Source organism: Cyprinodon variegatus, unplaced genomic scaffold (genome assembly GCF_000732505.1).
Source record: "Cyprinodon variegatus isolate N-32 unplaced genomic scaffold, C_variegatus-1.0 Scaffold433, whole genome shotgun sequence".
In the NCBI taxonomy this organism is placed as follows: Eukaryota; Metazoa; Chordata; class Actinopteri; order Cyprinodontiformes; family Cyprinodontidae; genus Cyprinodon; species Cyprinodon variegatus.
In genome coordinates, this window is record NW_015150886.1 from 589,824 (window position 1) to 610,607 (window position 20,784).

Genomic DNA, 20,784 nt, shown 5'->3' on the forward strand with positions numbered 1-20,784 from the left:
CAGGAGATCCACAGCGCACTCTGCTGGAGAAGGTGGAGAATCTCCAGATCCCAACACTCATGACAAGTCTGTTTTCAGCATCAGAATGCCATTGATAGAACGGATCCTTATTGAAGGTCTAAACAGGCAGTTTATTTTTCTTTGAACCATTTTTTTTCTGTCTCTCTCTCTCCTTCTTAGCTTGAGGAAAGTTGTCTTTTGTCCTTTAGAAAGAAATACACTTCATGTAGGTTGTGCTAGTTTTTTGGTAACTTCTCACCCTAAATCTGAGTCTAGTCTGAAGTCCATGTACTGCATGTGTGGATTGCATGGATTGTAACAGACATCTGGTGAAAATGTAATGTGAGCAGCACCTTTATCAATATATTTACTGAGAAAAATAGTGGCATGTTCAATACTTTTACCTCATGATATAATTATAGATTATTTCACTAGCCTTCTGAATTTCTACATTTTGAAATCAAGATCACTAATAATTAACGAAAACCTTAGCATGGATTCAGTCATCCAAAAACAGCTTTAGATTCTAACTAGGGCTGGGCAATTAAATGCATTTGCAATATAATCCCAATTTAGCAAAACACAATTTTCAAATATTATTATTATTATTTCAATCCTAGTCTTGTTAAATATATGTAACAAGAGTAGGACACTAAATTTCTCCCTCCACCCCTTTAGGTGGTGGATAAACCCCTGAGGTGTTTTGCCACCACACAGAAAGGTTAAAAGAGTTGCAGCTAGCATGCAGATCCATGTATGCAACTAGAAGTAAACACTTTTTCACACTTTGATTAAAGTCAAGTCCTGTAACAATAGACTCTTGGCACGCAAGCTCTCAAAAGCCGAAAGCCTTGGGTGAAACATCTACAAGCCTGGAGTTAGTGCAAGGCAAACTTGATGGCTATTTCAATTTTGGTGAAAAATAATCTTAGTTTTTAGTTTTGGCAAAATCGTTTTGCCTAAATTCTAACACCATATAAAGCTCTTAAAAACATCAAATTTTAGGACTCCAGGCTGCACTTTGCATTCATTGGAAAATCATTATGCTAAACTGTTATGGTCCAGTCATGCACAGCTGAATGTCTGTGAAAGGTCTGATTTGGTGTGTTTAATCTTTTATTTACAATAAACTCATTAAGTATCAGAGAAATTTTTATGAACTGTAAAGTGCATCATGAGAACATCTTGCCAGCTCAGCAGACAATTGACATATCAACCCACATACAGTCGCAACTTATTGCCTACAGAGCAAGAATTCATTAATTAATATGCAATAATAACTTTAACTGAATCTGTTTTTCAGTCAAATGTATGTATTTAATTAGAGTTCCATAAGGTTAAGTGGATGACAATAGAAGAATACCAATTATTTAAAACTAAAACAAAAACTACTAAATACTTAATACAATACGTGTGTTGTGATAGAATAGTAATAGTCTGACATTTATTTTTGCATTTCTTTTTTCATAAAGCTTTAAAGGTGGCCTTTAGTCGTAGTAATTCTGCACCATCTGGCTGATGTGGTTTTCATGCACCACTAAAACCAACAAACCATTGTCAGCACATGTTCTGTTCTGCCTTTAAAATGCAGGAGGTCCCTTTTATCTTCTTGTTAGCTGATTCACCGTGGAAAAGAGTCTGTTAAAAGAGAAGAAAAAAGTATTGAGTAGTGGCTTGTTGTCTTTAGGTCCTTTGATGTAGTAACAAATGCAGTTGCAATGACACGAGCAACAGCGATAACGTTTGTCATCAAAGACCTAGAAGCATCGCTTTCAATCCTTCACCCATTTAAAACTCATTCATCATATGCTTTTTTTAGCTTTCAATTCTTTTTTTTTGGTAGGTGCAACATCATTTCATTTAAGACAGACAAGTAAACAATTATAAAAAGTTCAGAATTTTATATAAAATACTACCTTCTACCTCTTTTTTAGCTTTTCCCAGGTAGTCCTAGATCATACGAAAAGGGAAATAAATGTTTTACTTAAAAAAAAACGTAAGCCTTCTATTTCATCAACAGTTTTTATCTTAACTCTTGTTTTTGTTTTTACAAATGTGCATTGTGTTAAATTAACATGGTACGTTGGGCAAAACTGCAACTTCTGCATCAAAAAAACAGACTAGTTGATCTATGATGTCATATATTCATAATCAATCAAAATGTATATTCTTAGCTGTTTTCTTTTTAATTACCATGGGTAAGGAGGAGCTTCTGGTGGAAACTGGCCACTCCCTGTTTGTCAGTTGTGTTCTGTTTAATTCATTTGTTCAAGAGCTTCAAAGCAAATAAAAAGGACAGTGCAACTATGAATTGAGCAGTTAATAAAGTTTCTCAAAGTTTTTAAGGACAAAGTGGAGTGTGCTAAAGAACTGCTTCAAGTTGATCACCACATAAAGTTTGGATACCATTTAAGAATTCAGCAGAAATAAAGGAGCAGAAGCACTGTGCATAATAAGTATATTAGGTGGCGAAACCCAGGGCCTGCTAATAAGCTGACAACAACGACAAAGCCAACATGAAGTAAAACACATCATATATACCCAGAGCTTTCCCCAAGATTAAGTATACATGCTGTGCTTGCATAATGTGTTAATGTGCAGGATTTGTGCATCTGAATCAATTCTCATTCCCTTTTAATCACACATAATTGTGTATCTATTAATCATATGAATTACTTTTAAAACAAACAAATAACACAAACCGGGAAGGTTAATTATTTTTGTTTCCTTTGTGAATGTAGAAGCTGTAGCAGAAACTTTCCTTGTTCTTTAATGTCATTATATTCGAAATCAGGTTGTCTTTCTTTTTCCATATTATATGTTTTCTGGCCTAAACCATGTGGATGGGAACTCTTAGGTACTGAATTTTCATCCCCCCTTAGAATCTGTAAATAGGGGCTCTATCTCAAAATTATATACAGATTTGACTCCTCCCTTTTAAGTATTTCAGGATTTGTTTTTTGTACTCACTATCATAGCATGAGAATAAAATCTTATAACCTGACTCCATCTGAGCTTTGCCTTCCCTCTGTACTCCATCTTTGCTGCCACTCCATGGCACTTCTATCATTCATTTGGCTGCAGAGGAATCCTGCTAAGCCTGCTTTAATGCAGAAATGTTTAGTAAAGTCAAACGAGCATTAGGGGCGTCGCCAGGAGTCAGTGGGATAGGAAAGGCAAGAAAGAACTGGGAATTCTCATTACATTTCCCACATCCTGCCCCAAGGTCCAACTTAGCTTGGTCTTATTTATCCTTTTTGCTACTCTGTATATGTGCCTTAAAATTGTCCTGCCAAGTGATTAGTCTTTTATGTGCTAATTACAACTACTGGCTTCTAACTTTGCTTATTTTACTAAAGCAGTAGTAGAGTAGCTGATGGCTATGCATTAAAGATTTACAATAAGAGATGCAAAGCATTTCAGCGTAATAGTATTCTATGATAGACTTTATAATGTTAAAGTGGAAAAGATAAAATAAATATAAGGTGTTGGAGAGACATTTGTATTCCGCTTGCTTTTTTAATAATGTTTAGAGAAGTTACTGTGGCTGAGTTGCTTATAAACTGTACAAGAACATCTATTATTGAAGCTGTGTCTGTGGTAGAGGTCTTCTGGGGCACAGCACATTAACTCTCAGGAACAAGAGTGAGTGTTACGCTCTCCCAACAGCAGTGTTTTTCCAGCAGCAGGATTTGTAATTTTCAATAGTGCTATGAACATGTCTGAAGGTTCTTAATCTTTGTTGCCCTTGATGTATGACTGAAACAAAAGCCTTTATTGGTAATAGATATAAGAGATACATTAAAATATACTGTTGGCCAGGACATCGCTTCCAAATGGTTTGCAATGTGGTGCTAAATTTGACATTGAGTTAATTAGATCATCTGTTTACAGGAAGTACTCCAGACAAGGCTAAGCAGCAGGAGGATGCAGCCAGACCACGTCGCCATGAGACCACAGTACCTCTGATGCTGAAGGGCAAAGAGCGTAGACCTCTCAGCCAGCTCACCCCTGGGGTAAACACAATGCCATTTAGCCACATATGCTCTCTGGCAATAAGCTGGCTTGGACTGGGACTCTGCCTAGCCAAGTACAGATGCCTGGCTTTTTGTCTGACAGAACAACAGGGGAGGATTCCCTCTACTGTTGCTTGCTTCCACACTTGATTGGTTCTTTCAAATTGTCTCTTTATTTTTGCTTTGTTTAGTGCCCTTGATATGTTCCCTGTTGTGTTCTTTTCATTTCCCTTATGCCTATTCTTTTTCAATTGATGTGATGAATACGAATTTACCCTGAAGTCAATCCACCCTAGTTTTTGGCTAAATTAAAGGCCTTGAATAGTTTTGAAAGTTTGCTGTCTCCATAGTACACCTCCACATGCAAAAACATTTTATAATAGAACATTTTATACATTTGCTCTCATTAGAATCACAGACACTGATTTGTAGGTATTGTAACAGCATAATTTTTTAGGCCGAGTTGCAATTATCTGATGCTATATGAACTGTGCACCCGAGAAGATGATTCTCCTCTGTAAAAATTTACAGAGAATGAAACAACGGCCATTGAATATCATTTGTATAGGTTTGGACTCTGACTTGGCCATTGTAGCTCATGAATATACTCTGGTCTAAAACATTTCATTGCTGCTTTAGACATAGGTTTCAGGGTCCTGTCGCTCTAAGAGGTGAACCTCCACCATTTTCTAAAGATCTCTAACTCATCTTTTTTTCTATAATTGGCATACATTAAACTTGTTCTATCTTTCAATCACCTTTTAAATAGCTTCCCTGTTCTTATAGAAGAAAAGCCCCCCCAGAGCATGATACTGCCATTGCTATGTGAATCAATATGATTGGTGTTTTTATGCTAAAGTGTGGTGGTAGTTGTCTGTCACACATAAAGCTTTACTGTTCTGATTTCCTAAGGGTATTTTTTCAGGGCTTATAATATGGTTGAGCATTTAATTGAGTTTACAATATAATCACAATTTAACAAAAGCAATTTTCAAATCGCAGAGGGGCTCCATTTTGGTCACATTACATTTAACAAGAGTGAGTAATTAAAGTTTCCCTCCAGCCCTATAGGTGGCAGTAATTTGCTTAAAAAGTATTGCAACCACACAGACGGAAAAAAGTTTTGCAATTAGCACGCAGATATACGCATGCAAGTAGAATAAAGGACTCTTTGTCACAAAGGTTTCATAAACTCTTTCAAGGTAATTAAAAAAACTGAAACCTTGGAGTGAAATCGAAATATTAATTTAAAATATTTGCTTAATTGTTCAGCCCTAGCTTGTAGCAAACTTGAAATATGACCTCTTTTTGCTTCTTCTTTTCACTGTTCTGCAAAGAGCAATTTTCTAAATGCACACACAAAAAACATTTTTTTCTGTCAGCAGAATTGTATAATATCTTTTACCTATGCCAACTTACCTTAAAATTGTTAAATAGAGTGGCCCGGAGGCTCTACTCCTTCAATTCAATTCAGTTTAAAATATAGTGCAAATTCACAACAGATGTAATCTCAAGGCACTTTACATCACTACTCCTTTAATAGATCATTGGTCAGCCTAGCCCTGATTATGCATGTATTTATATGAAGCCACTAATTGTATTGTTTTGAGTTATTTCAGTTTTTCTGCCTCTCTCACAAGCAACTTATTTCATCCTCTGATGTTATTCAGTATCGGAACAAAACTTAAGTTTAATTTAAATTTATGACAGAAACAATTGTTATCATAGAGTTTAAATAATTAATTTTGCTCCTTATTACTTTGAGTGCTCCCACAACATTACCCGATCTTTGCCTTAATTATCTACAGTGTAACACCAGGCTTACACTAAAATGGTACGGGCAAGAAACCCAGACTCAATAAAATCATTGAATGCACTCACATTAGCTATAGGTACAGTGTGAGTGCAGTTACTAAGGCTGTGTGGTAGAACTGTTTGATTACACCAAAATTAAATATAAACTTCCCGAATTTCAGAAGACGGAAAAAATCAGGTGCCAGACAGGACAGAGTCCCTGTATATTTCAGCATATAATCAACCCACCAACTTATTCAACCTTCATGTTTCTGCAGCGTGAGCTATAGCTGAGCCAACATGATTGCAGCGTTCAGTGTGGATTAATTTTTGCAGCACACCTGCACTGTAGCCACACTGCAGCAGCACCATAGTCACTGTGAGGGCAGTGTAAGCAAGTACGGTAAGTGAGTTTTGCAAGAAACTTGATCCTTTTTCTTCCAATTTACAATTACGCCTTCTGTTGGACTATCAGCATATCAGGTCATTGCAGAGTTTGTTAAGACAGAATATGGGACATTTCTGTGGTACTATAATTAGTCTAATGCCAGGCTCCTACCGCTTTAAAGAAAAAGTTTGAGGTTTGCCACCTGCCACTTCAACTTTCCAAACCTTCCTCTGAAGGAAAATGTGTAGGTGTTAGAAACTCCCTGAGCAGTAAACATTTTTCCTCGCAAAGGGAAGTCCTCCTCTGAGAGTGCCATTTGTTTACATAAAAATCACAAACATGTTAAATTGGTAAGCAGGGAATTAAAACTTTGAGGTTTATAGATTCAATTATGCTCACATTTTCCCATGCATTAGATGTGTTTTCCCACCGGCTACATAAGCTGACATAAGGTATTTCTGTTAAGAGGATACATTCGTTTTAAGGCAGGCTATCAACAAATTGACCCTCCTAAATTAAACTGACCACAAGGGCAATTGGTGATGGTCTTATTGGAGATAGCAGTAAACCCTCCTGGAGAACAGATTTATACTGTAAAGCTGCTTTGTGTGCCAGCAGGCTATCAGCAACTCATGAAGTATGGCAGAATCATTACTTGCTGTGTTTGCTTAATGGAGGACAAAAGACACGTAGCTACCTATTCAGCCATGTTCACACAAACAGAGAAATATTTTACATTTAGAAAGGAAAAATCTGGAAATTATTGGTTAGTGGACCCGCAAAACATTTGGCACATTTCATCTAAAATCTAAAATGCTTAGTCCTTAGATCTCTTTTTGCCTTGTTTTGCACCTTCCTGTCCATTCCTGTCACCCATTTGTATATCATCAAAGAATTGAATGCCACTCTGTTCTCTATCACTGAGAGCTCAACTCAGTCTTTGTGAGCTTCTGTTTGAGATTTAGTTATGTTACTTGGAAGTTTTCATTTAAAATGAAAATGAGTTCTCTTCCCTAAAAAGCGCCACAGATTTCGCTCAGATAATTACTGTAGCTCTGGAGCTGATTCCATTAGGGCACTGAAATAAACTTAATTTGTAGAAATAACAAGAAAATAAAAGAAAACTGTAATAGCTAAACCTTTACAACAGACAGTATTTGAGTTTAATGGAGACATCACAGACAGAAGGTCATGCCTCTTAAAATGCATCTACTGCATCTAAAAAAATTATTATAAAAATAAGAGTTAAAAGATATGAAAATTGTGGGCGTCCATAGGTCTGGTTCGTCTTAGGCTACAATCTACAGATAGCTTAATATATGTAGTGTTCTTTTTTGTTCTTTTTTTTTCTACTATGCAAGTTTAAATAATACTGGAAAGTGCATTAACATGCTTTTCGGGAAGGACATAACTTTCTGTCCAAGCGATTAAAGTGTTTTGGTTTTCAATGTGTGTGTCAGCATGTAAACATATTCTTTTTTTTTTTTGCCTTATGACCATTTTATCTTTTAAAAGAAAATTAGGAAAGCTTATAAATCAGATAACATCGTCACAACTATGAAGAACCAGGAGGTTAACATTTTGTTGTCTGGCTGTTTTGCTGCAGGAGAGACTGGTGCACTTTGCAGTAGGAAGTCGGTGGCATCAAAAGGACAGAAGTAAAAAATGTAACTGTATCAGAAACACCAGGAAGTTTTGTTTGGGTAAAAATGGGGCTTTGCAGTGAACCTAAACACAAAAATGTACTACTTTAATAGTGTCTTAAGGAAGCTGAATCAATACTGAGGAACGCCATAACAAGTCATGTGTGATTGATGTGCTTTAAAAAGCTGACTTGGTTAAAGCAGTTCTATATAAAAGATTAGGACAAAAGTTTGGTAAAATATTGTGAGTAGTGAGTAGAAACCTTTCAAACTTTTAAGTCAGGTTTAAAAGTAAAAAGGCATTGTCAATAGACCCCTGGTCTATCTTGGTTGGACAGTCTGAGATACATTCGAGGGAATCACTAGAATCTGGTATATTTTTTCTTTTAGTGTAACAAATTTCATAAATTAATTTCACACACAGTTTTTTTTTCTTTTAATAATTATTAATTACTGCTTAAATTAAATCTTAACATTTAAGATTAAAATATTGCATTAGATCCATAAAGAAAAGACATAATACTGAAATGTGAGCCTAATACAATGTATAATTAACACACCCTGACGAAAGATACTTTTAATTTGACAACAGTCTTCTCATAATGCACATTCCAATATATGTAATGTAACTGTATATCTGAACCTCATCATTAAGGAAAAACTGTCATGTTTGTCTTAGCCATATGGCCAAGGTGAGCATACAGCAGACTCCCTGCTGGAACAGTGGAGGACATACGCCGTATGCACTGAGCACAGTCTTTTAATGGTGTGCAGACCGCACCTTCAGCATGTGTGCTGGCTTATAAATAGTACTGCCGCTCTGTTGCTTTATGATCCATGCCCTTGACGTGAATAAGGTCAATGGCTGGGAATACAAGTAAGACACTTTTTTGTTTGGGTTTAAACTAGAGTATTGATCCATTTTTGATGGACCTATTATTTTTCGTTAAAAATACTCTTCACTGATGCTCAACATCTATTATTATTGAGACAGAAAAAAAAATAAATATGAGTCTCTGGATGTTAAAAGCTAAAACAAACATACAGTACTCTGAAAGGCTTTCAGCCATAAATTCCTCTCTAACCTTAACAACTAAATGTTCTTTTTAAAACTCAGCTATTTTTTTCTATTGTCATTTTGTGTCTGTCATATTAGAAAAGGTTTTTAGCTGAGTTGATCTAATATGTGCCATTCGTGGTGTGAGGAAGTGAAGGATATGGAAGCTTTCTTCCTCTTCCTCCTCTTCTATTGTGCCCTGTCACATCCTTTCTTGTGAACAGCCATTTTTTTTAAAGCTTCACCCAAATCCAGGTCAGGGCACCACCTCATCAACCTCGGTATTGTTTGTATTACAGACTTATCCTGCGTCACTCCAGGTGGCGGTGTTTGCAGAGGGTGAAGAGCTGATCCTGTTACTGGAAAAGAATGAGTGAGTTTTCCTGTGATTCCTTTTATTCATGTCAGTTTTTCTTTTCTTTATACTGCTAATGACTGATGTGTGCACAAAGCAGGATGATAGACATCTGCTAAAAAAAATTGACTCTAGTTAGGTAGAATGAAGAGTTTCTGTATGTGGGTTTGGGCTCTGATATCATGCATTAAAGAAAGGAGAAATAATATGTCCCTGAGTGATTGAACTCTTTTCATGGTCCATTCTCTCTGAAGGGCTAAGAGATGAAAGCTGGTGGAAAAAAAAGAATGAAGTAACCTCAGACAACATATTTGCTGAATATTTCATTACTTTTCTCCATTCTGTATTATGGAAAATAACATAGTAAACTCTGGAATGATGGAAACGTGGAGATTTCTTAGTATTTCATTAAAAAAGCGTACACTTTTCTGCATAAAAAAATAAAAAATAAATAAGAAACACTAGTATTATAGAACATGAAAAGTAAAATCTTTCAGTGTTTTTTATCCGGAGGAAGATCAGAAATTATATTTTCCTCCAACGCTCTGCCATGCACATTGATTCTTATTAATGAATTTAGTTTGAAACTCAAAACTCCCTAACTACAGACAGGGTTTGCAATGGCATGCAAAGTTAAAAGTTTGACAAATATTGAGAAATAATGCATCATTTAAAAAGATTAATTACATTTAACAGTCTTCCTTCATCTCATTTCTCCTTCCTCACACCCTGTCCAAAAAGAAAGAAAACATTTATCCTTGATAAAACTTCCTCCGTTTATTCTGCCTGTCACCTGAAGTTACTGCAGGATCAGCTGTGAGTCATCCGTCACCGGCCGTCACCGGCCGGAGAGTGTTCTACCGTCCCTATCCGGCCTGTTTGCTGTCAGGCCAGATGTGTCCTCTGATACCGCTTCACTGGTTCAGCCAGCACAGAACAGGTGGTCTCTGACCTCTGTGAGTCTGTTGTGACGAGGGCGCATCCGTTCAGTCGGGAGCAGGAGGGGAAAAAAAGGTGCCTGACAGGAAACATTCAGAGAAGCAGCTTTAATACTAATCTTTTACTTTTGACAACTCGGGTCTATTCCAAGAATCTTATTCTGTATAATGTAATGCATAAAGGTGTGGAAATAAGTTGAGAAATAATCATTTCCCTAATTTAATGCTTAACCTTAAAGTTAATGTGACAAATTACCCACAGAATTAAGATGTGTATTGATCAGCACAGCATGAATTGATAGATTGGGGTTATTAAAACAAAAGCTAAGAATAAAATAACACTTTATGGAAAATTAATTTTTTATTTGATTAATTTTAGAGAAATAGATTTCACAGAATAGTCATTTGTTTTAAAGAAAATGAGTATTAGTATAATATGGTATAATACTTCATTCTTGACAAGCCTATATATGCTTTTTAGGGAGAATGCTTTTAGTTGGTAAAGGTTAAAATTAAAGAAAAAAAAAATCTTTGTCACTATCAGTCATTATTTAGTTTGAGTTAGGTTTTTTGTTGTTTTTTTTAAATTGTTATTTTAAACTATTAGCAGTCAAAGTGGTCAATATTAGCTTTAATCTTTGGATTATAAAATAGGAGTCTGAAACAGGTATGCCATGTTCTTTTATATTCTGGAATTTTGTTACACCCCTAATAACCATTTTTAGAATATATCTAAATGGAGATATATACTGTAGTAGTCGTCTTTTTTTGTGCTGAGTTGTTGATTTGCCCCCTAAATGAAGATGGACATTTTGGATAAGGAACAAAATTCACAGTTGCAGGTTTATTATTTGTATCTGTATATGAATGCATCAGTATTGAGATTTTTGCTGGGTGAATGAGACTCTAATCTAGAAAAAATAAGTGTTCGGTATAACTTAAAAAAAAAAACACACTCAAGAAGCTTATTTAATTTAACAGTTACTGCCTCTGGCAAGCTTGTATAGTTTACTGCAGAGTTCATTAGTTTGAAGGCCAGGTTAAAGTATTCTCTTTGAGGCTTGTAATATTTATTTCATTGGTTGCTTCAGGGTCTTTTTTTTTGGTATAGTTTGAATGTGGATCAATTAACAGTACATTTAATCTGTATCACAGGTTAATGCACCTTTAATGGTTTGTTTTCTTATATTGTTTTGTACCGGATTTCATGATTAAACTAGTACATTTCATTCCCCCTCTTTTGCAAGGTAAAACCACAACAACCAAACCAGCTTTCAAAGAAGCTGCCCTGCAGAGCTTGTGAATATTTAAGCAAGAAATATCTGTGTGGAAATAATGTTAGCAGTTTTGTCCTTTTTTGTAAATTCAAATTTAGATTTATATGGGAGTAACTTAAAACAGCCCAACCCGCCATTACTTATTATCCTCTTTGCTGTTCCGATAATTAAATTTGGTGGCTATACCTAGGGAACATTTTTTCTTACTTTCATGAGGCCGGTTGAAATGGCGATGTCAGCTTTAATATTTTAGATCTTGACATATTGTACAGTACACACAAAGCAGGAAAGGTATTTAAGAATTGTGCCAGCAGCTACATCTCTGAAGTACAGCATTGATCAATGGCAAAGACCTCAAGCTTCAAATGATTAATCGTGGTGGTATGAGACATTTCCCATTAGTCTTGATTAGATAGTTCAGTAGCAGTTTGGAAAACCAAGGAGTTCATGTGTGTGTTTCAAAAGAAAAGTAAGACAGAAAATTGGAAAGATGTACAGCTCGGTCTACTTTTTGAGGTATACTTTGTTAAATGATTTGGAAGTCTGGTAATATTCGAAATAGTTTGATAGAAATCCACAGAGAGCGAGAAACAACAGATGTTTATTGCCACCACCCTGAAACCCAGCAGGCGGCAGCTGCAAATCACACTCTCATGTTGCCTGTCTCTAAGAAATATAATTAGTTATGAAACTGGAGCAATGTTGACATTTTTTAAAGCAGTCTGTGACAGACGAGGCAGCAAGGATGAAGAGTCTGAACATTTACTGGAATTGACAGATATTAATATATAAAAGTCACTGATCAGACCTTTTTCATCAGCAAAAGTTTTTTTTTTGACATGTTAACAGTGGTTTAACAATGGGCTGTGTTGTGATCAGTCAGTTAAATCCTCATTGATTGGTCTTAGTGCAGTGCGACAGCAACAAAAGTTGAACAATTTTCAACTTTCTTGAGTGGTATCCTCAGCTGGCATGTACATCTCAGCCTGAATTAGTCCAAAACTTTGCATGCACGAATTTCGATGGTCGCTTACCTTAAGTTGGGCAGATTGTTTGAGGAATAAAATGGAGAATGAGCAACGTGTCGAGTCTATAACACTCCACAAAAGGGTATTAGTCTTTATCAATATATGCCATTGCAAGAGTTTTGTTTGTGAGGGTACATAATAGACATAAAGCTTTTTTTTTTTTTTAAGAATTCAATCTGACTAAGAATTATAGTAAAAAAATATGTTTTCTTACTAGTTAGGTACATTTTAAAGTAAATTATATTTGCAAAATTTAATTTAAAAATGAGGACAGTTCTGAATTAAAACCTCAACTCCACATGAAGATAAAAAAAACAAGTATTAGTAAGTTTGCAAATACATTTATACATTAAAAATGGAGCTCTATATACAAGTTGGTTTTTGGGGGGAAGTTTGAAGCACTGTTGCCTTACAGCAAGAAGGTCCTGGCCCTGGGGTCTTACTCCATGGAGTTTCTAATGTTCCATCTGTGCATGCATGACTCTCCCGCCCTCTCTCCCACAGTCCAAAAAGCATGACTGTAAGATTGCTTGGCATCTTTGAAATTACCCATAGATATGTGTGCATGGTTTTATGCCTCTGTGTTGGCGACCTGTCCAGAGTGTACACACCTTTCACCCATAGACTGTGTGAGATAGCAGAAGTTAAAATGGCAGAAGATGGATGGGTGGACATACAGTATCAGTTCACTGATCAGAGGCTTTGTGGCTGACTGCATACAGCTCTAACCTGTTTTCCAATTCTAGCTGATTCCAGTTTCCATTCAACCAATTTTTTGATGCAACTCTGCAGATTATACGAACATTTTGTTTTGAAAAGAACTCTATTAGCTTACTGTTAAAATGTCTACTGTATATATGAAAAAGTCATAAGGCACTTCTGCTTTTGAGATGTCTTTGTGATTTAATATGTTGCTTCTATCCTGAGGCTCTTATTTTTAAAGGTACACTATGCAACCGGTGTTGATTTTCCAGTGAGGCTCCCTCCAGAGGGCGAAAGTAAAAGTGCACTGTCGTAAATATGCTCAGCTGTTCTCCTGGTTTCTCCGTCAAGCCAGGCGCGGTTGTTTTGAGCTTAGCAGCGAATGACTAACGCTGCGTCCACACTGGATGTAGCTGGCGCGACAGAAGCAGCGAGTTTACATGCAAAGGTCCCGCGGCGCGTTTTGAGCTGCAGTCTGAGCGGCTGCAGCAGCGCGTCGGGTGCGTTTACCGCAGGGAGAGAGACACAGCGCTGATGATCACTGCTCTTAAACAGTTTATTGACGCCTAAATTAACTTAAAATGCAGAAATCTGCCGGCAGAATATGCAGTTTGGATTATTTAGATGAAAAAACACCTACCAGCTGCCGCGGTGAACCGCTGCTGATGAAGGGATCCATACTGTTGGCGCATCCCTGGTATGTGGGGGTCTGAGCGGCTCCGACAGAAAAAATATTGAAGGCAGGATAATAATCTGAATGAACTGACTGCACTGATTACGTTTTCAGGTGTATTTTCTCACTTAAAAACATATTAAAACTACTTTATTCCCACTGATCACAGCAAATATAGCTGCAAGGCAGAGAAAGGATAGTGAAGCTCCGCCCAACGCGCGTCAGACACACTTTTGCACCGCGCAGCCAGAGCAGCAAAGCTGCTTCAGCCGCGCGTCAGTACTAACTGGTACAAGCAGCAAAAATGAAGCAGCAGATGCGATTTTGCTGCTTTTGCTGCGTGAACGTAGCATAACTGCACAAAGATTGCCACTGTGCTAGCAACGAGAATGCTTTTAACTGGGGGGTGTAGCAGTTCTCGCCGTAAAGCAAGACTGACTCTCACGAGACTTCTGAGCCTGTGGGTGCGGGTCGGTGCTCCTGCAGTTGCAAGTGCAGTATTTCCCCCACAGACCACCAGGGCGGCCGAGAATACCTTTGTTCAACCTGAAATGACTCATTTAGTCATCCAAAACATTATGGAACACATTAATTAACTGAAAAATGTTGCATAGTGTCCCTTTAAGTTTCTATTGAAAAAGCATTGACCAAAATGCAATGATATCACCCAGCCTCCCAATCTGTGCATCCTGCATTTTTTTGTGACACATTAACTCAGAAGTCACGGGTCGAGTATTAATTTCATTTTCTATCCTTTTTTGCTGTTGGAATAACATTTTCATTAACATAGGATTAGCATACATAGCAATATCAAATCTTAAGTGTTATTGTTTTTACAATACCACAAAACAGAGATTTGGGGATATTTGTTTTAGCAAAGACATTTCAGTTGCTTTCCTCATTTCCTGTAGCTTCATTCAATGTATTTTATCTTTTAACAGTGATCCTTATCCAGATATAGTTCTTTTGAAATACATTTTTGAGCTTGGTAAAACAGCTTTAGAGTTATCATGTATCTTAATTGTGTCAACTGATCTAATAAATGAAATTAAACTTGGCAAATGTTTGCAAACATTATGTCCTAATTAACTGTTTAGAATTGTTTTTTTTTTTTTTTATTTAAGTGTGTCAGAAATCATGAGAAAATGACAATTGCACTGTCATGTGATAGGTACAGGACGGCATACAGTTTGTGATACAAAAATTACATTTTCATTCTATATGTATGCCCTATTCCAAAAAAGTAAAAAAAAAAAAAAAAAAACAATCATCTGGCCAAGTTTGAAGACGTTTCGCTTCACATCCAGGAATTTTTTTCAATTCAAAATCAGAAATAACGTCTAATTCAAGGCTTTATAGAGTGGACCAAAGCCTTGACTTCAAAACGCTATTTCTGACATTTTGAATTGAAAAAGCTTCCTGAATGGGAAGCAAAACGTCTTCAAACTTGGAAACAAAGTCCAGTGGGGATTTGTATGTTATCTTTTGTAACTTTACCTAATATTTTAAGGATTTTCGATTAAGTTTAAATGCATTTGTTTTGAAAGCACATGACAGTGATGCATATAAAAAATATCATTTTGAAAGACTAAATAGTTCTGTAAAACACTATAAAGCCCACGTTTTATAGTACTTTTGTTCAACTGAGCATTGGAGACAAAGATTTCAAGAGTTTCCTGTTCTCTGTGCCTGACTAGAGGTTTTTACTTGTAGCCGATTACCTCACTGCCCGACAACTTGTTGGTTCAAAATAGTAAATAGAGCTAAAGAACATACAGTCCCTTTCAGAATGATTTATTCCAATTTGAACATTTTAACAATATTACCAATGTCCTCCCATCCTCTACCACTGATTTGTCAGAATCACAGGGGGAGATGTTGCCTATCTCCAGCAGTCTCTGGGTAATACATGACAAACAACCAAAGATGCACACCCACCCAAATTATGTGCACACACACTTAATTTACGAGCAATTTAGATACATCAAGAAACCTAGTAGTCATGTTTTTGCACTGTGGGAGGAAGCCTGAGTATCCAGAGAAAACCTACACATGCACAAGGAAAACATGCTAGAACCTGGGACCTCTAATTCCGTAGCGACAGTACTACAAACAATGCTAAAACTGTACCACTTGGCAGCCCTGATTAAAAATATGTTTTGTTTGAATTTTTTGTCTGACATGGCAATATGGAGTTTTGCATGACACATAGTTTCAAACATCTTTATGAATTAAAAGAGATGTTTGTGTTGTGTTTGCTTTAACACCCTTAGATTAAAAGCTTTGTAGAACTAGGTGTTGCTACACTTACAGCCAATAGTATGTAAGGGTACTGTACTTCTCTACCACCTTCATGAATTTTCTTGCCATCAATCCATAGCTGGACTTAGTTTTGGGCTTTGACTGGCCCATTGTAACACATGAATATCGATTCATCGTGTCATTGAACTCTGGCTATGCTACAGGGTAAAGCCCTCTTGTGTCTTGCTTTTATCCTCATTCGCTGTCTCAGTAAATATATAGTGTCTCATATTTGTGGAAATCATCATCCGTGAAGGAAGATGCTTTCACCACTTTACATTACCATTAAAATCGTGTTTTGATCTCATCTGAGTAGAGCACTTTCTCTCAATTGTTTTGGTTGCTCCCTTTTTTATAGGTGGTCTCTTTTAGCGGTTTTTGGCTATGTCTGAATGTCCTCCCTAATCACTATATAGGGCACTTTATAGTGGTTACGTCATTTTAAATGAGTGTCTGGACGAAATTTTCCATAATGCACTTTTAAAAGTAGGGATCATGTATGGTCACTACTGTACATAGATTTTCCCCCTGGGCAGATATATACCGGAATGCTTTGTGCCAAAAGCTCTCTTCGCTGTCACAGTGGCCCACTGTTGCCTATGGCTGTTGCTACCTGATAGTAGCGACTAATATTAAGGTGGAGTTACCTGACCAACGGAGAGGGAAAAGTCGTGATCATCTGTCTGAATGGTCAGTTAACTGAGCTCACTATAAGGCCCCGTCCACACAAAGTCAAAACGAACACGAAACGCTAATATTTTCCAGAACATTTGTCGTAAAGACGGAGACGTGAAATAAATGTGAGCGTCCACACGAATGCATGAAAACGCTGCAAAATGTATGCCAGGCCTGTAAGTGGCGCTGTGGTGCCAAAGCAAAAATAGGCGACGAAATGTTGGGCATGCGCACTAATATTTATACATGGTTGCCCTGCGGGTCCATTTTCATGGTTCAGTCAAATTCAGGTGCTGAACTATGTCGTTGATATTGCTCTGTTCTTCCTGGAGATATTCCAGAAGAAGAAGATTCTGTTGTAAGCCCAACAGCAGGGTGAGTAGCATGAGCAGCAACCATTCAACACAGTATGGCGCCATTGTTGTTGTGATACTGTGTCGCGCATGCATGTTTAGAGGCGACGCTATGACGCATGCGTGTAAGAAAAAAATGCGGTTAGAGCTTAAAGATGGAAACGCGAAAACGGCGTTTCAAAATCTTCCCACTCTGAAGGCTTAATAAAAAAAAGATCGTTTACAGACCCCGAAACGCCGGCTTCGTATGGATGAGAGGCTGGTTTGGTGAAAAATTTGTGCGTTTAGGCCAGGGTTTGGCTTCGTGTGGACGGGGCCTAAAGTCTACTATTTAGTCCCTGCTCTATATAGTGATTGAGGGATCTAGGAATTAGGGTGGACGTTTGGACAAAGCATATTTTTTTTACACAGAGTTAAAGTTAAACTTTTGCTCATTCTTTTAATGAAAAAGCCCGTTGCTTGGTCAGACAGTTAAGGTGTTTTGCAGTCTTAACTAGTGTTGCGCTGATGCCATTTTTTGGCCCCAATACCCAATACCTGGCTGTGCAGTATTGGCCGATACAGATACCATACCAATACCATCTGTTTGAAGTTGATGTGTGTGTGAATATATGAAGAACTGCATACTACTTGGATGTAAAATAATTGCCATCATGGCTTTGTGAAGCTGCTGCCTACCTTTGTGAAGCAGGAAAAAGAATAACACAAAGTGAATCCAGTAGAACTTTTTATTGCCTTCCTGGAATGGGTGACAATAGTTGAATAAGCTTCTGGCTGTCAAAATGGTATAAGTGCCCTTTTTGTTGGTACTCACCTATACTGATACCACCATTTAAGTGCTGGATCGGGGCCCCACCCGATACTGGTATTGGTGTTGGTGCAACACTAGTTGTAACATATGTTATACATTTCAGATGACAAATTTAACAACACTATGTAAGGCTGTCAAGTCTGAATTTAAGTGAATAATCTTGTATTTCAAATTTAAATTTGTTAATGAAAACCCTTTCATACTTTTCTATTATTTGTGTTAGTCTGTGTTTTGAAATCCCTATAAAATACATCGAGATTTGTTTTAATGGGATTACATTTTTAAGGAGTATGAACACCTTGTTGAGGCACATTATACCCTAAGTTTAAAAAAAAAAAACATATTCCCTGTATTTCTATAGTTTAACGCAGTAAAAAAAAAAACATCCCTGTTGTCATTGTGATTCAGTTTTGCCTTGTTCAAAATCAAAACAATAAAAATGCAAAGAACTGAAGTGTCCATGCTTTACCTAGTTCTCTACAAAAGACTATGCATTTCCCAGTGAGAACATTTCCTTTCATTCTTCTGTGGCAGGAAAGAAAGAGGAAAGAGGTCTATTGAAAACTCTCGGCCACTTTTAAATTACCTCATTATGTTTTTGACAAAAAATCCCCATAGCAACATCTGCAGTTTTTTTTTTCTAAGAAAAAAGATGCTCCCCATTTTGATAATAAAGCTGACAACATTAACAGGTCTCTGAATGTGTGTTGCACAGAGGGAGGGTATTATTATTATTTGTTTGAGAGGGATTTGAGTCTATAGCAACGCTGAGAAGGATCCTAAGATTTCTGAGAAATTTAATTGGATCTTTTAAGAGTCTGAAATGACATGGTTTGCATGTAACCCTCTTTCAGCCACAGTATTTACTATATAGTAAAAATATAAAACACCTACTGTAGTTTGACAAGAGGTGCTTTTTCCTGAAACCGGTCAATAGCAATGTTTGTCATAAAAAAAAAAACATGTAAAGACATGACCAGAGTTATCATTATGGAAGCCGGTTAATGCCATTCTGCTGCATCAAACTTTCCATGAATGCTCCAGTTTTCCCCTTATTACCAGTAGATTTGCTGGTCCTCCTGTATACTGTATGTTATTGAGCTTTTTTGGTATGTCCTCTTCTTCCAACATGACATACTCCTTCTGTCCCCGTTCTTCTGCAGATGCTGCTTCCCTATAATATGTATTTCTTTCTGCTGCCACCTTCCACTCAGGCACTGGTGTTTTTTGCTCTGCAGCTATTTAGTCACTTCACAATCTAAGACCCTGTCAAAGCCAGCCAGGGGGAAACATTGGACCTCATTCAGTTGTTTAGTGCCAACACATGTGCATTTGGATTTCAGTGCCAAGTATCTGTATGGATTTATTCCAGATGCCAAGGCATTTTGTTGGGCTTTCAAAATCAGTTCATGCATTATTAGACTAAATACCGGTTGTCTATTGGAGTGGAGTGGTTATGCTGCACTCTGCCTCATTATATAGATTAGAATTATTCTCAGATTTTTTCATTTGGGAAGGCCTTGGTGTAAGAATGTTTGCCAAGTTACAATTGCATTTTTGAAAATTGAAAGCAATGCTTGAAACCTGCTGAGAAGCTTTAAGAAGCACCTACTGTATATTAATCAATCATATTTTTCTGACTGTTAAGAGTGAAGTGAATTTTACAGATTTTATATTTGCAGCTAACCTATTAGATGTTAAAATAAAATAAGATTTTTCAGCACAAGTTTAACAAGAGTAACAGAGAATGACCAGTGGAGAAATTGATACAATATTAGTGTAAGCCTTTTCAGAATTTTTGAATAAATAATATGCTAATTTAACTCAAACCTATGTTTGGCATAAAATAGTAGAAAGGTATATATCTTTTTATCCATGAAGATTTTCTAAATTAGCCAAAACAAAACTTTTTTTTTTTCATTTTTCTTTACAATATCTAATTAAACAGGAAAGAATGTTCTCTATTCTTTGAAGATTTAAACTAAGGGATCTGCATTTAAACATACTAGGTTGAAACAAGTCCAAGTATAGTCCCTTACTGTTTCAGTATTTCAGCCCCAATCCCTTTCAACATGACGTTGACTTTTTGGAGGCCCTTCCTTTAAAATACATTCCAATGAGATAACTATACCTTAATCAACACACAAACTGTTACAACAGTCTGTTATGGTAACCACAATTTGGTATAGTTTCCGAATGAATGAATGCGTTATTTAATTAAAGCAAGTTAAAAATTACAAATGTAACACTTCCAAACATGATGTATAATATTTGAACTTTATATTGTGTTAGATGTGTAATTTTGTGCTTATGTCTAAAAAGTGGGTTGAAGAAATTAAAGTTATTTAATTTCCCCCTTTCACTTCATATATGGTTCCATAACATCAGCAATATACCTGATTCCTATTGAACTTACTAGAATAGAATAGGACTTTATTGATCTCAAAATGGAGATATTAACTTGTAACATCCATACCTGCTCCAAAAGTCTGTTAAATAAGCAAATAAATATATGCATATGAAAATACATACAGTATATACACATTCATACTTGCCTACACAAATCTTGAATGATCACCTATAGCCCACTTGACCACAATTGACTGATTGATTGACTGACTTTAATGATCTCACAGATTTAGAAATGTACTTGTTACATCGGCTCAATAGTCAAACAGAAGATGAAGGTGCCAAAAGGAAGAAAAGGTGCATGGGGTATATACAGCATATATACAGTAGGTGCATGGGGTATATACAGCATATATATATATAT

At 36.6% G+C, this 20,784-nt stretch overlaps 1 protein-coding gene across 2 annotated transcripts in view; it reads left to right on the forward strand.

Annotated features, from left to right (window-relative positions):
• LOC107093568 (disintegrin and metalloproteinase domain-containing protein 12-like) overlaps positions 1-20,784 on the forward strand; it is a 131,053-nt gene that overhangs the window by 24,319 nt on the left and 85,950 nt on the right. For both annotated transcript variants that reach the window (XM_015388708.1, XM_015388709.1), the window contains exons 2-3: positions 3,895-4,016; positions 9,198-9,271. In XM_015388708.1, coding sequence (XP_015244194.1) covers positions 3,895-4,016; positions 9,198-9,271 — 196 coding nt within the window. The remainder of the gene's footprint in view (positions 1-3,894; positions 4,017-9,197; positions 9,272-20,784) is intronic.